The 15,084-nt window shown below is 40.7% G+C and overlaps 1 protein-coding gene across 1 annotated transcript in view; it reads right to left on the bottom strand.

The window, feature by feature from the left end:
* Nucleotides 1–15,084, bottom strand: part of VAT1L (vesicle amine transport 1 like) — a 57,094-nt gene that overhangs the window by 20,253 nt on the left and 21,757 nt on the right. Inside the window, exons 4-7 of the mRNA XM_066557147.1 lie at nucleotides 14,454–14,596; nucleotides 12,226–12,329; nucleotides 11,206–11,261; nucleotides 9,318–9,512 (exon numbers count right to left, since the gene is read on the bottom strand). Coding sequence (XP_066413244.1) covers nucleotides 9,318–9,512; nucleotides 11,206–11,261; nucleotides 12,226–12,329; nucleotides 14,454–14,596 — 498 coding nt within the window. The remainder of the gene's footprint in view (nucleotides 1–9,317; nucleotides 9,513–11,205; nucleotides 11,262–12,225; nucleotides 12,330–14,453; nucleotides 14,597–15,084) is intronic.

The raw sequence follows: 15,084 nt of genomic DNA, 5'->3' as shown, positions 1-15,084 counted from the left end.
GCAGATATTTCCTTGCATTATCAGGTAGAAATAAAAGGAATGGATTGAAGCACACTTGGATCAGGGGTTTAAAAGCAAGTAGCTTTTGTTCTCTGATTTTGTTCTGTTCCTACTTCAGGAAGAGTGCAGAAATTGGTTTTGAATAGGGAAATGATCCCATGACACCCTTGAGAAGTGCTTACTTTTCATGACACAGACAGTAAAAATGAAGTGTAAAACAACTGTGACAAAAGTCAAATATACAAAATAAAGACAGAAGAAATAAATTCTATCTTCTGGGGCTATGCACAAATGTTGGTGTCACTGATGAAAGTAAAGCTTTCCCTCACCAGGTCTCTGTTCATTTCCTTGCCGAGGAGCAGCATCACCAGATCAGCTCCATACATAAGGAATGTGTGCCAATGTATTACTTAGAAGCCAGCTAATATATTTCAGGAGGCAGACTACTCCTGTAAAATACTGCTTCTTCACAGTAATTAATCAGCAGCTTGCTCAATGTAACAGCTTTGTCCTTATTTTTCTAATAAATGGCAAAGCAGCTCTCCCCATATAGCCTCCTGTTGCTAATTTAATTAACTGGAAGCATGTGACTAGTTTATCTTTAATAGTGCACACTTTTTATTCAGAGGAATCCATCAATGCTTCCTATATTATTTTCCTGCCTATTTCCCCCTGCCCTTGCACTATCCATCAGGAACCAAATCTACTTTTTATTCCCTTTTCCCTACAGCTCCAGGAGCTGTTGAGGCACACAAGGGCAAGCAGCAGGGACAGCCTGGCCTGCCCCAGAAACACAACCATGACTCACCACTGCACTTGTGCACTTTCAACCCCCAGTGTCTCATGCCTTCCACCAAATGTTTTCTGCCTCTGTGTCTCCAGAACTAATTAATTCTTAGCAGAGTGCTTACTAAGTAGATCAGGAAAGAGCTGTGGCTGCAGGCTGTATTTATGTAAATGGAGAGGTTCAGTCTCAGGCTGGTCAGCTTCTAAACTTTGCAACAGCAAATCCGAGCACAGGATCAATGCTCATCACAAACACTGCCAAAACACATTTCCCTGTTTGCCACTTCATTCCAGTGCAAGGAAATGCCATTCCCCTGGAAGGAAGGAGCTCACTGACCTTTGGTAGAACTCACACCTCTGTCCATCAGAGCCCCCACTAAGGCACCAGTCACAGAAGGCTCCTGGAGATGCTGAGGCACAGCCCAGGGCTATGGCTGGCAGAGGCCAGAACTGGCAATTAGAGATTTCCAGGCTGATCCATGATCTTTCCACTACTGTGCTGCATGGCACCAGGCAGGTAATGACATCCACCACCTTTGTTATTCATCTACTAAATGGGTACTGTAGCACAGATATGCTCACTGTGCACAAAGGAACATTCTGGAGACTCTAGGTTGTTCTTTAAATACAGGTATTTAACTGGCAGGCTAGAGAAAACAAGCTAAATTTCAGAGGCTGTAAAAAATGCTAGAAAGCATAGAGCAGAAATAAATTACTTGACTAATTAAATTCCCTTAGTGTAGCTTGAATTGCATACAGTGTTTATGAATAATATATAGCAATTGAAAAGAATTGACTTCTGCTTAACTTAACAAGTCTGAGTTTCCTAAAACAGCTCATTTACCCAATCAGATTTTGTGGTAATCACAGTTAATGTCATGAATCTGAGGCCTTATTACAGAGCCACCATACCTATATCAAAGTCTTGTCTTGTTTCTATCCCAGGCTTTTAATGAAATCATACCCATTGCCATCAACAGTGTGTGAATCTAAAAAGACTACTGGGTTATGCTATTGCTTCCTCATAGTGGTAGGAAAGGTAGAATGAATTATGAAGTAACATGAAGTCTTGTTAAACAGAATTAAATGCATAAGAAAAGCAAATGGGCACTTTGTAGGAACTTAATAATTCACCCAAGAGCAGCAAAATTCCCATAGTCAGGTATACAGAATGTTTTAGAGGGGGAAAAAAATTGCAATAACTAATTAATCTCCAGTACTTCCAAGATATGTTTCATTCATCTAAGCATACAGCAACAAAATAATTTTGAGTTTTAATTAATATTTATTTCAGATAGACATCTTGGGAGAAAAATCTTTGCCAAGCCTAAATTAAAGATCACCTTACTCATGGCCCAGTTTTCATTCCTTTAGAATTTGTATTCATTATATTTAATGTTAGCAAGGTAAAATTCAGGTGGAATAGCTTTCCCCTTAGTCTGGAGGAGGCTTCAGGGAGACCTCAAAGCCTCTTCCAGTGCCTGAAGGGGCTCCAAGAGAGCTGGGGAGGGACTGGGGACAAGGCCTGGAGGGACAGGAGCCAGGGAATGGCTGCCAGTGCCAGAGGGCAGGGCTGGGTGGGATCTTGGCAATGAGGAATTGTTCCCTGGCAGGGTGGGCAGGCCCTGGCACAGGGTGCCCAGAGCAGCTGGGGCTGCCCCTGCATCCCTGGCAGTGCCCAAGGCCAGGCTGGACACTGGGGCTGGAGCAGCCTGGGACAGGGGAAGGTGTCCCTGCCATGGCTGGGGTGGGATGAGATGAGCTTTAAAGTCTTGTATCAACCCAAACATTTCCATGAGTCTGAGATTCCCCACATTTAAAAGATGTGGTCTTTCTTTCAAATAGATTTGGAAGATATTTGGCCTCTGTGTATAATTTGTTTGTGAACAGAGAATCAAGCTGCCCTGAATTATTCAAGTTTTGTTCCCCAGTCTGCTTTCCCCACATCTCCATTTTCAAACCTTTTACATCAGTAAGGCACAGCTCCATGCATTTTTGTGTGCTTTGATATCTTGTATTAAGCTTGTGTTAGACCTGTGTGTGTACAAGGAAACAATGGTGATGAACAGATAAAGCATTTAAATTTACTTTGAGGTACAAGTTTTTATTTCATCAGTCAGATGAAGAACAAAGAGAATTCCGAGGCAGCATCAGAGGCCAGGATATCTGCAGAGGTAACACCTGTCCATCAGGAAAGCTGCTCATGAACAACTGCAAAGAAGTTGTTCTGTCAAAGAAATACTCAAATCAAGCAGAGTCTGCTCTGTGGTGCTGGAGGAGCAAGCACAGCACAGACACACTGCCAGGCTCGTGGGAGGTTTCACAGAATAAGCTGCACTTCCCTCCTTCGACACCACGGGACTGCAAAGTAAATTGTTTTATGCTTATGAAAAAATTAATCTTTTCTGTATTTCAGAGTGGGTTATTACTTTGGTTATAAATTTACTTCCTCTTTTATTCTGGTACTCTGTTGTTTTGTATACCCTGAAGAATAAACACAGTAGAAGTCCTTGACTTCAAAAAAGCATAATTTGTTCTGCTGGAGAATGTTTTCATCAAGCAGGAAAGACAAAAAACCCTGCACACATTATTATGACATTGTAACCATTAGAAAAAAAATTAGACCTGGGATGGTATTTAGTATTCCTAACAAGATACCAGCCCAATCTGGTATTATTAGATTGCCCTCTTTCTACATTAAAAGTAACTAATGGGTCAATTTTCTCTAGGTCTCACTCCAGTGATACATGGCAGGCTTTTTGCCCTGAAGCCAAGATCACAGAAATGCATAAATAGCTTTTGATGAAATTAAAGTCTCTCCTTTAGGGGGTTCATTGTTATTATTCTGCTATCATGGGTCTGATATTTCCCATCCCCCTGCCTCTCAAATAATGATATTGCTGATATTTAACAGCCTGCACTGAGGTGGTAATTTATAGGAGAGGATGAGTTCAGTGGAAAAACACAGGTTTCCAGTACCTGAACCCTTTGAAGCCAGTGAGCAGTGCTAAAACCAGACATATTGTGATTACTTTGCCCTCCCCAAAATGTGCCATAAATTCTGTGTGGAAAATGTTCCTTCATCCAGGTCTTGTCACTGGATTGGAACTCAATAAAGCTGTAATCTTAAAGCAGGGCTCCTACTCTTTGCCTGCTAACAACACTGATAGCTAATGCAGAGAACAGAGTGTGAGAACAGCAATCTATGACGAAATGTGCCTTTTACAGGAAATTTTTGCATCAGCAGGCACTCTAGAATGTCACTGCAATGTGATCAGTTGCACTGCATTCCTTTAGCTTCAGGTTCTTAAACACAGCTTGGGTTTCCTTAGCAAACTACCAGAGAAAAGCTCTGGCTTCAAGAGCAGAACATCTCACTTAGATAATCACTGTATTTACAGCCAGACCTACTGATACAGTAATTCCTTTAAAAGGCACATTTTCTCATATGTTGCTGTTCTCACATGTATCTGTTCTCTGCATTATCTATCAGTGTTATTTGCACACAAGGGAAAAATAATACAAACCTTACAGGGAGATCTCTCATAATTATTCAGCCAAAAAAACCCCAGTGACTCAGTGCAGCGTTCATTACAAACTAAATTAAGGTGCAGGGCTCTTTCCAGTTAAAAATATTCTATGTACTGACCACAAGGCACAGTCATTAGAGCTCTCTGACAGTCATATCATGATCTGTAATATTTAGTGCCTCAATTGCACTGATTTTGATCACAGCTCAGTGCCATAGTGTGCTCCTGGGCCTGGGCTATGGTTTTGGCACGGCTGTTCATTAAGTGAGGTGCTGCCAAAGCATTATTGCATTATCACACCAAAGCAGTGACACCTGGTGATGTGCACACTTTGTAGCAGCCAGGCCATGATCACACTCCCCTCTTATTTCTTAAGAGTAAATAACAGCTCTATTGCACAGGTCTCAGTGTCTCAGCACTCTTGCTGACCCTAAGGCAGCAGGAGCCTCTGGTGCCATCACTGCTCCAACCAGGGCACTGCTTCAAATCCTCTGAGAGAGGAATGCAGTGAATCCTTTGGGACATGGCACAGACCTGTGGGCAGGATGTTTTTCCATAATCTCACTCCTCACCCACATGGATCAAAATGCCCAAGTCTGAAAACTTTCTGACTGCTGAGAGTCCCTTTTGAAACAAGCAGCTTCAGGTAAAGGTGCCCCAGATATTTTGATGACTTTGACCATGACTGGCAGTTCCTGTGCAAGAATTTGTTTTACACAAGCTCAGTGCTAACTTTGACTGCTGTAAATCACCAAAGAAGGCATATATAACTTCTCTGTCAATCTACCTTGAACATAAATTTTCTTTTGCAACCATAAGGAGATGAAAACCACAGAATTTTAATAGAAAAGTGCAACGTGCATGTTTTTATTCAACACACTAGATTATTTTGAGAACTGTCAGTTTTCATCCTGCTTGCTAATTGACTACTGTGTAAAGCCAAATACTCACAGACCCTCAGGAGAATGCTAATGCATAAATGCACAGTACAAATTAATCAGAATGAAGACAAGTGGTAAATAGGCACTAACCAATAAACAACTAAAAAGATCAAAAAATATTCACTGAATACAAATTCTATTTTAAACTCAATTTGTAATGAAATGCAATCCTACCAGACAATCAGCTTTTTACTACACAGCAGCATTTTAAGCATGTGCTACTACAAATCATCTCATCTTTTAAACACTTGAATGCATAAACAAATAGTTGCGAAGCAGCAAGATATCTCACCAGCAGCTAATTTATTGTATGACTTCATTCATCTCATGATGAGCAATTCCCAAGTTGTATTTCCATTTTAAAGTATCTGTGGATTTTGTTACTGTCACTTTTAGTTAAATCCTTCTTACTTTTCCACAATAAAGTAGTTCTAATTGCCTACTTGAGACAAGACTTGGCTTTACTGGGATTTATGGATGTAAGTTTGAGATTAAAACTACCCTTCCCAAACAAACAGCAGCAGCTAACACAGCAATACAAATAGTTCTGCTCCACAGCAGCAGTCAAGAGTCTGGATCCAGAGCTCCCTTGTGTCAGCTGTAATCTGATGCACTGAAGAAAACTGAGTCACTTCTAAGTTCCTCTTTTCAGTCAGTTGGCAAATTTGTTTAAGCAGCCTGCACTGCAGAGGCAGGGCAATGCTTATCCTAAAACAAAGGCCAGTGCAACCAGGAATCCTTCCACAGACTTTGTGGCCTTTGGATGCAGCCCTAAAGCACAGAAAGGAGGACACTTGAAGGGTTTATATCCTAATGAGAATGATCTCATGGACACTCAGGCAAACCTTCATGGTTCAACAGGAACAGTATCAAATTCAGTCCATCTAATAATTTCTGAGCAGTTCTAGCTATAAAATAATTTGACAATGAACTGGACATCATTAACACAGGCTGCATAATAGGCAAATGGGAATCTAATAACCTTCTCTAAGTTCTATATTATTGCCACTTGAAATTGCCATTACAATATTCTCTCATCAGTATATTCTTTAAAATTCAAACTGTGTGCTCCTGCAGAAATTATTAAGAAATAAATGCTGTTCAAGGAACCATACCAGGCTTTTAGAAGAAGGAAGTATTTTTTTTACACTTCATGAAGACCGATGAAAACTGACACAAAGCCTGTCTCTGGCTGTTCTCACATGCACTGGAACATAAAGCCCTCAGTTTTGGGGTCATCATGCAAGGAAAGCAGCCTTGAGCAGCAAAGGGGAACACCACTGTGCATGTAACTCATTGTCCTCTGCTCTGACATGCGGATGGAAACTGATACAGGACTGAAAAGAGCAGCATTTGTACTGTGATATAGCTCTGGAACAAAACCAGGTGTCTTCCATGTTGGCTTTAGAGAGTCTGCATGAACTTGTGAATTGATATTTTCAAAAGGAAAACATGAAAACAAATGCAGGTGTAGAGTGAATAAAGAGAACTGAAGGGATGTGCTGGGGATATGCCTTTCATACAGAGATCAAACCTATTATGCATGTGACGATACATTCAGGTACTCAAAATAAAACATTTGGAAAGGTGTCCCATGGTGAAGGCTCCTTTGAGAATTTTCCTTGCAATATTTTCATTTGGAATGTCTCTGACTGGATTCAAGATATTTTCATTTGGAATGTCTCTGACTGGATTCCTCTAGGGTGGAACTGTTAGACAGGGGACACATGAATTCCCCCATGAGGCTCTGGAAAAGGCAATATTCCTCCCCAGAAAACTAATCAGCCATACATTTTGAAATGCCACTGTAGGGAGTCCTCCTTTCTGCCACTCTGTAGTTAATGCACATCCTCAGTGCTCTTATGGGTCAGGAAGTTTCCTTAGGAAACCGGGTAAAAGTTGGTCATGTATTGGTTTAGTCTCTAATGAAGCCTACTGGGAGAAGGCAAATGAAAGTGGACATTTGGAGCTCATTGAGCTTACCCAACAGGAAGTGAAAATCAATCAAATGTCCACCTCTGAAAGGAGATGTTCAAGCTCTGGAATTAAAAATGAAAACCTACCAAAACAGAACAGAAATGCACCAACCTTTCTTCAGTCCAGTTCCATTTAGTCCTCAGCTATGACACATTCTCTGTGTATCATATTAACTTGAGAGTCAGCCCTATGTTACCTTTATGACCACAAAAATATACCCCAACAATGATAGTGAGTGCCCTGGATGAGTAATATTTCAGTAATACTCTGCAATCAAATAAACAACTCTTGCACTCCCATATCCCTTAAGGTACAGCCAGACAGTTCCTCTGCCAGTTCCAGACAGCTCATGGAAAGCCAGCAGGTGTGACAAATGAGCTGGAGTTCCTAGACTGTGCTTTACAACAGATGTATTTACACATATCACAATCTACTGGTGGGGATGGTGCATGCTACTGCCAAATGTTAGATGAAATGTTATCAAACAGAAGTCTCCCAACAAATTCCCATTATGCTGACTATTGGGATCAGCCTGCCATGTGTAATTTTTCATGTTATGGCATGTCCTCAATCAAGTATTGTTTAAGCTATTGTAACTATTTTAATTATCCTTCTCTTACTCACCAGTACATGAAAAGTATGTATTTTACATGAACAAAGAAATTGCAGAACACCTGTCTAGAGACCTGTGCCACTTACATTTTTAAGCTCCTTCATAAGCTTACTTAATAATTATATTCAAAAAGACACATCAAAACCATAAATCTGATCCCACTTCTGGTTCATACTGCTCCGCAAAGGGCTCTCCCTTTCAGGCAGCAGCAGAGGATTTGGTCTTGCTCGAGCAGCTGCTCTTTATCACAACATCTGACATTCCTGGAGCAGGTGGATGCCAAGGAGAGCCCCTCAGTGTCCCCAGTGCCAGCCCCAGGTGTCCCTGGGTGCTCTTGGTGACACTGTGGCCTCAGGCAGACCTTTCAGAGGAAAAGAAGGGGGTTCCTGGGGAAGTTGTCACCACAGGGGCTGAACCCTTTGCAGCTCTGCCACATGAAGTGGCACCTTGGGATGCACTGGGGCACTTGCAGGGACAGTAAAGGACACACTGGGCTCAGAAAACAGCTCACAATCCTGGTACAACACAGCCAGCCACAATCTTAGTAAAACACAGCACTGCTCATGGATTGAGCCTGGTGGTGGTTACTATTCCCTCATGGTAACACCACCTACTGTGTTCCAACACAGACAGGATTTTGTTGCAGCACCCTCTGAACAGTGAAATCCAACACTACAGACACAACCCCACTCAGCAGAGCTATCACAGACACATCCCAAGTGATGTGCCAGGCTCTGTGCACTTCACAGACACAGAAACCATGAGTATTAATCTGCTGCTGCTCTATAATTGTGTTGTTTCTTCATATGGTAATTTCTGTTCACACCTCCAAAAATACTTCTCTTCCTTCACCAGAACAACTAGAAATGTCTCAACCAGCACTTTGAACAAGGGGTTTGTAACTGCCCAGGCTGGCAGCAGCTTGGCTTCTTTGCATGTCTTTAAGAAGAGCTGAGCTATTAGAGGAATTAAAAAAAGAACCTAAAAAATCCACAGTCCACAACTGCAACTTACATTTAAAGAGAGTTCTGATTTCTTTGTCTTTGACACATTTTCAATAACTGCCAGAAAACCTGCAAATTTCCAAGGTCTGCTAGCACAACTGTGGCACTGAAACGAAAGCTTCTGTATTAAAATGCATTCTGAGGGAAAAAATCTAACTTGTTTTCAATTCCATTGTTTGCATTTCACTCTGCACTTGTTAGTCACGTGTTTCATGCACTTAGGAAAAAGAAAGTTTTCTAAGATTGAAAAAACACATTTATTATTAGCATTTTCAATAAATATATACTTAGTAGAGAAATATGTGGATAACTCTGGATCTTGGATTTTACAAATATCAGGGGCTCTAGAGGCAACTTAGGCACAAACTAAAAAGCAGAAGACATTAATAACTGGAAAACATGTTTAAATATGATTTTACCTCTAAAAGTGATTATTTTTCAGAAATTTCAAAATGAGAACTCCTACCTCTTCCAAAGCCCATAATGAATCAACCACAGGCTTGATCTTCTTACTGTTATATAGATTTAGGAGTTTGTCCATCACACCCTTGATCAGGCCACCTCGATTCTGTTTGAAGAGTAGATTCAACAGGGAGAACCCAGCAATGACTTTGTTCTCCTCATACAGCTTGATAGGATTTACTTTCTCAACCTGCCACCACTGGAAACCAATAAACAACAGCATGGTTAGAAAAACATTTTTCAAGAATTGTACAGGGAAGTTCACAAGCAAGCTGCCTGTGCAGATGTGATAAATGACTCATCTGCCAGGCCTGAAGCAGCAGCCAGGAGGAGCAGCAAGGATTTGATTTAAGGATGAGGACAGGAAGGGTGCAGCTGACTGACAAGCAGGAATAAAACACAAACTCATGTTGGAGGAGGTCAGGGTGTAAAAGGGAGATGGGGAACACATCTGGGTTTGTAAGAGGGTCTGGGAGCAAGGAGTTTGGATTTCCTTCCCCCTTCTGCTCTCCTGCTATCCCCAGACAGCCCCTGGAGTGCCCAGATGTTCACTGGCAACTCCTGGCCATGACTCTGCTCAGAACCAAGGGAACCAGGCACTGCCTCTCAGCTGCCAGTTACTTTACATCCATTATTATGTTTATGACACTTGAGCATACCTCACAGTATCTAATGAAAGGATTTTATTTCATTTAGCCCAAGAGCATCATTGAGAGTGAGAGATGCCACTTCCCTGCAAATTTTATTTGAATGGGTAAATTTTTAATTAGAATTTTCATACAATTTTTATGAGTTCATTTTGCAGCATAATTACATGAAGAAACTGGTTATAACTGTATACAAAATTTGTATTTTTTTAATTCCTTCAATTTATTCATATTTATTCTGTCAATAAATACCAATACTATCCTGAAAATTACTTCAACTGAAATTTATTTCATTGGGCCAACCTACCCTACACATTATATGATCTGGATATTCTTACATTACCAGTAAAAAGGCTGCATAGCAATGATTATCTTGTTTTTGGTCACAAGTGTGTGACAATGACAGGGATCCTCCCACTACAACCACTAAGACAATGTAGGAAGCAAAGAACAGCTCCTTGCTCTGACTTCTCTTGTTTTCAGCCACACAGAGACTTTTGAAGCCAATTCCTCCTGGGAAGGGGGTGCTGCTGAAAGCTCTAAATGAGATTTTGGCAAAAAGATCATAGGACAGATGTTCAGAAAAGACTTTTCCCTATGTTTTTCCTGTATGAAGGAATTGCTTTCACTCCTGGTTAACTTATTTCTTGCTGGCAGTTGATGTGATTTATTTGTCCTACTTTTGATCTCTAGGATTTCTGTAAAGATTTCTGTTGTAGAAATCTGAAGAAAAAAAAAAATTGAACTTTGAATTTGTTGACATCATCAATTAGGAAACAAATGCCACATCATCATCTCTTTGATGTCACTTGAACATGGAGCACTGAAAAATGCTTTTCTGTATGAAACAAATTTCTGAAAAACTGGAATTGACTGGACACAGGCCCATTTAAGAGGTACATCTCCTTTAATTCACTGCATGGTCCTGACAGTGTTTTCAGATACAAGGACCCTTCAGGGTACAGTTAATCATACCCATGGATGTGATATTTTGCCACAAGTAAATAAATAATGCAGTCTAAACTAAGCTGTGTAAGAGATCTATGTCTCACAGACAATTTCAATGGCAATGGGAAATGCTCACAGATCCAGTTCTGGTCCAGCTGTGCTGCCAGGAGGAAACATGGCACAAAAACACAACATCAGAAGAACAACTCAGCAGAGATATATGAAATTGATAAAGATGGAAACGCTACAGAAAAGAACCAAAGATAGAGGAAAGAGCATCACCACAGAGACACTTACTGATTTTGCAAAACTGAAGAAGCTTTTTGTCTCCCCAGTAACCATGTTAGATGAACCTGTAAAGATGAGCACATTCACACACAGGTTATTATTACAAGTTACAGCAGACCATTTAGTACATGTAAAATCATCTCTATGATTCATGTTTAAGAAAAAAAACATGCCCAGGTTTAAAAGAGATTAGTAGAAATACTTTGAGAATAAAAACCAACAAAGAGGCCAAGGCAATCAAGCCCTCCAGGCTTACAGGAATTCTGAGCTGACACTGACAATCTATCAAACTGGGGATAGGTTAGGTTCTGTTGGGCATCTTCCCACAAACACAGCAATCCCTTCAGCTTCATCCCTTCCCACAAACACAGCAATCCCTTCAGCTTCATCCCTTCCCACAAACACAGCAATCCCTTCAGCTTCATCCCTTCCCACAAACACAGCAATCCCTTCAGCTGTGCCCTCCTGCAGGAGCTCCCCACACAGAGGGCAGCCTGGCACAGCAGCAGGGCAGATGTGTCTGCTCCATGTCAGGAGCAGTCCACAAACAGGAGTGGGAATCTGTGAACAGAAGTCTGGGTTGGAGTCCTCAAAGTCATGTCAAAGAAACCCAACAGCATTCTTCCTGAAATTGTCCTTCAAGCTTCTCTCTCACAAAAACTACACTGAAGTTTCCTTGGCCACACAATGATTGATCCAATGATTGATTTCCTTGGCCAGAATGAGAGATCCAACCTTTCTCCCATGCTTCTCCTGTACCACCCAAAGATGCTTAACCACCTGTACTGTAGGTTCACTTTCAATTTTGGATTTACTTTTCTAAATACTATTTTAAATCTTTTTTTTTTGTATTACCATTTATTTATCAATAATTTAGTCCATGGTCAGCTTAACTAAAACTCTTGACTGGAATGATCAAACTGAGCAAGAACAGCATGTCAATCACCAGTTCTGGAAGAAGGGGTATGGATGCTTTTAAGTTCTGCAAAGCTTTAGTTTTGAAATGTGTACGTGCTTTTTCCCACTCACCATATAAAATGTAAGTCCCGAGTGGTTTGAGAAGACTGAGGCCTTTCCCAGTATTTTCTCCACAAAGACAGTCCAAAACAATATCTACTCCATCTGCTGAGATTCTAAAACAAGGAGAAATCTCTTACTTTGCAGTAAGATACACAGGGATGCTCAGGCTGGTTGTTAACAAAATGCTGACATTTCCCAGGTACTTTAGAAAGGACTCTAAGGCTGAGGCTTTGACTGTGAAAACTTTACCCTCATCAAAATACATTTCAGACTCATTCAGTGCAAGTTTTTCAGGCTAGCCAACCCATGCCTCTTAGGCATTAAAGAGGGGGAAACCAACTTGTTCCCCCTTTTTCAGAGCTTTCAGTAAAATTATATTATCAAAAGACAGGCAACAGATACAAAGTTCTTTTTTGACTGAATGCAAATATCAGAGAATGCTTGTTTTGTGAATAGAGAAAAAGGATAATTTTCTTATTCACATCTAATATTATTTTTCTGAATTTTTGAGGAAACAGATCTTATCCTAATTTCTTTTCATACAAAGTTACTCAAAGTTGTTTGCAGAGTCTTCTTCAGATATTTTATCAACTAGATATCAGCTAAGACTTAAATCAAGCATAAAGAGAAGTCACCAAGAGCTAGAAATCCAGCACAAGTGTTACAATGTCAGGCCATTTTGCACTGTTTCAATAAACAGTTTGCATATTTATAACTTTCCAACAGCTCTGTCAATGCAATGTCAATATGATGCTGAAGAAGAAGAAAAATACACTGAATATTCCAATTTAGGCTTGTAATGCATCTTTCAGCTTCCTCACAAAACAAAGGTGAGACCCAGACATCCATTGGTTCCAAACAGCAGCAAAACCAGGCAACTTCACTCCCTGGCACTGCTGCCACATTTGGGACAATAAATTGCTTCTATTCAGGCCACTGGATGATCCTCCACTGTAAAGGAATAAAAATTTTACAATGAAACAGCTTTTGGTGACTTCCCTGGTTGAACTGATTCCTCATCCCCTATGGACATTTCCACATTCATAACATCTCTTAAGGATTTTTTTGGGTTTTTTTTTTTCATTTGCTTGGAGTCATTGGTGGTTGCTTTGGTTTTGTTCTGTTTTTTTGAGTTTTCTCCCTGCTGAATGCCCCAGTGACCTGCAATAAAGCAGGTTCCTACGACTGTCCTTTCTCCATCACAGCTCCATCCTCTTCTGCTCACAGACTTTTAAGAAGTGAACACTTGAAGCAGGACACAGTACACAGCTAATATCCATCAAACCAAACAACTACTGCATTTCCCTGGCTGCCACTGCCAAGAGACAACTTGTCAAAGAGGCATTCTCAGAGTTACTGCTGTAGGTTTATTAAAAATCTTAATGCAAATGGAAAATGGAAGGATCTGAGTAACAAATCAGGGTACTGGCACATTCTACAGGGTGCCACTTCTGTCCTGCAATCAGGTCTACTCACTGAGCTGATATATTAAACACCTCTGTGCCAGGAAAGAAGCACAAACTAGTATCACCTTGTTTAATATAACCTTGTTACACCCATGTTTTTTTATCTCTTGTACCCACCCTAATTTCTCCTGCAATACCAGCCTGCAGTGCTAACAGCCCAGAGAGAAGTTCTGCCACCTCCACCAACACCAGTATCAACAGTTAAGACAAACTGAAAAACAAAGTGTTTGAAAGCACATAAACAGAAACACACACGATGACTTCAAAAGGCAACAGGATGATTTTAATCTGAATGCAAACAAACAGAATCTAAGGATCTGAAATTAAAGCAGACATCATGTGCTCTGATATCAATCCCTGGCAGAGGATAAAAACCCAGGCAGATAAAAGCACACTGGAGAACTCCAAAACCTGGATAACTTACAAATTCACTGAAATTACCTTATTTGGTGCATTACAGTAAGCAAGTACATATGCAAATGAAGGCAAAGTACATCCTTCTGTTAAGATCTTTAGTTTCTTTCACTTAATTTACTTTGCTCACAACAGATGTCCAAATAGGGACAGGGATTGAAAAATTTCATGTTGCTTCTCAAGACATAGGGAGATGCTTACTATCCTGTCCCTTGTGGACAGATGGAATAACTGGAATAAACCACAGCTCCCAAACTCACAAATGTAGTCTCTTCCCATAAATATGATCAGCCTGGTGCCTTTCATAGTATTTTACCAGATACTATACAGACCTGACTCAGGAAAACACAAGATTACCTTTTTACTTCTTGAACATAGTCTGCGTTCCTGTCAAACAGGTGAGTTACCGAATTTTTGATTGCTTCATGTTTGAAAGATGAAGCTGTTCCAAAAACAGTAACATTGGGAATGGTTGAACAGAGCTGAGCAACAGCTTGACCCTGCAAACACATTATTATGTTAGTTCACTGACATGGAAATTGGTTGACAGAGTTTGCAGCTGCCCATTCCCTCCTGACACAGCAAAACCCGAGACCAAGCATGTGCAAGCACTTCCCAAACTAGTTTATTTCCACTGAAATGCAGTTCAGCCACAGGAAAGAAGATACCTAAATCACAAGGATATTCTGAAGACAAAGCAGTCCTAATACAATCGGATCATGTCTCCTTACGGTCTCAGTGGGAGACAGCAAGTTGCTGTAACTAGTGCTGTATAATAAAGAAAATCTGCTTTACCTCTTATTGATAACAATAGCTATTACTGATTATTCAAAATGCAGGAATAGCCCCCAGTCACACCAAGAGAGGTCTGCTTAAGCAGGGCCCCAGAAAAAAGTGATCAACTGCAAAAGGGATAAACAGCCTAGAGCATGTCCAGGAAAATCATTCTTCCTCCTGGTCTGGGCAGGAGCCCAGTGGGATCCATCAG

Source organism: Molothrus aeneus, chromosome 11 (genome assembly GCF_037042795.1).
Source record: "Molothrus aeneus isolate 106 chromosome 11, BPBGC_Maene_1.0, whole genome shotgun sequence".
NCBI classification, from domain to species: Eukaryota; Metazoa; Chordata; class Aves; order Passeriformes; family Icteridae; genus Molothrus; species Molothrus aeneus.
This window is presented reverse-complemented; position numbering and strand designations above follow the sequence as displayed.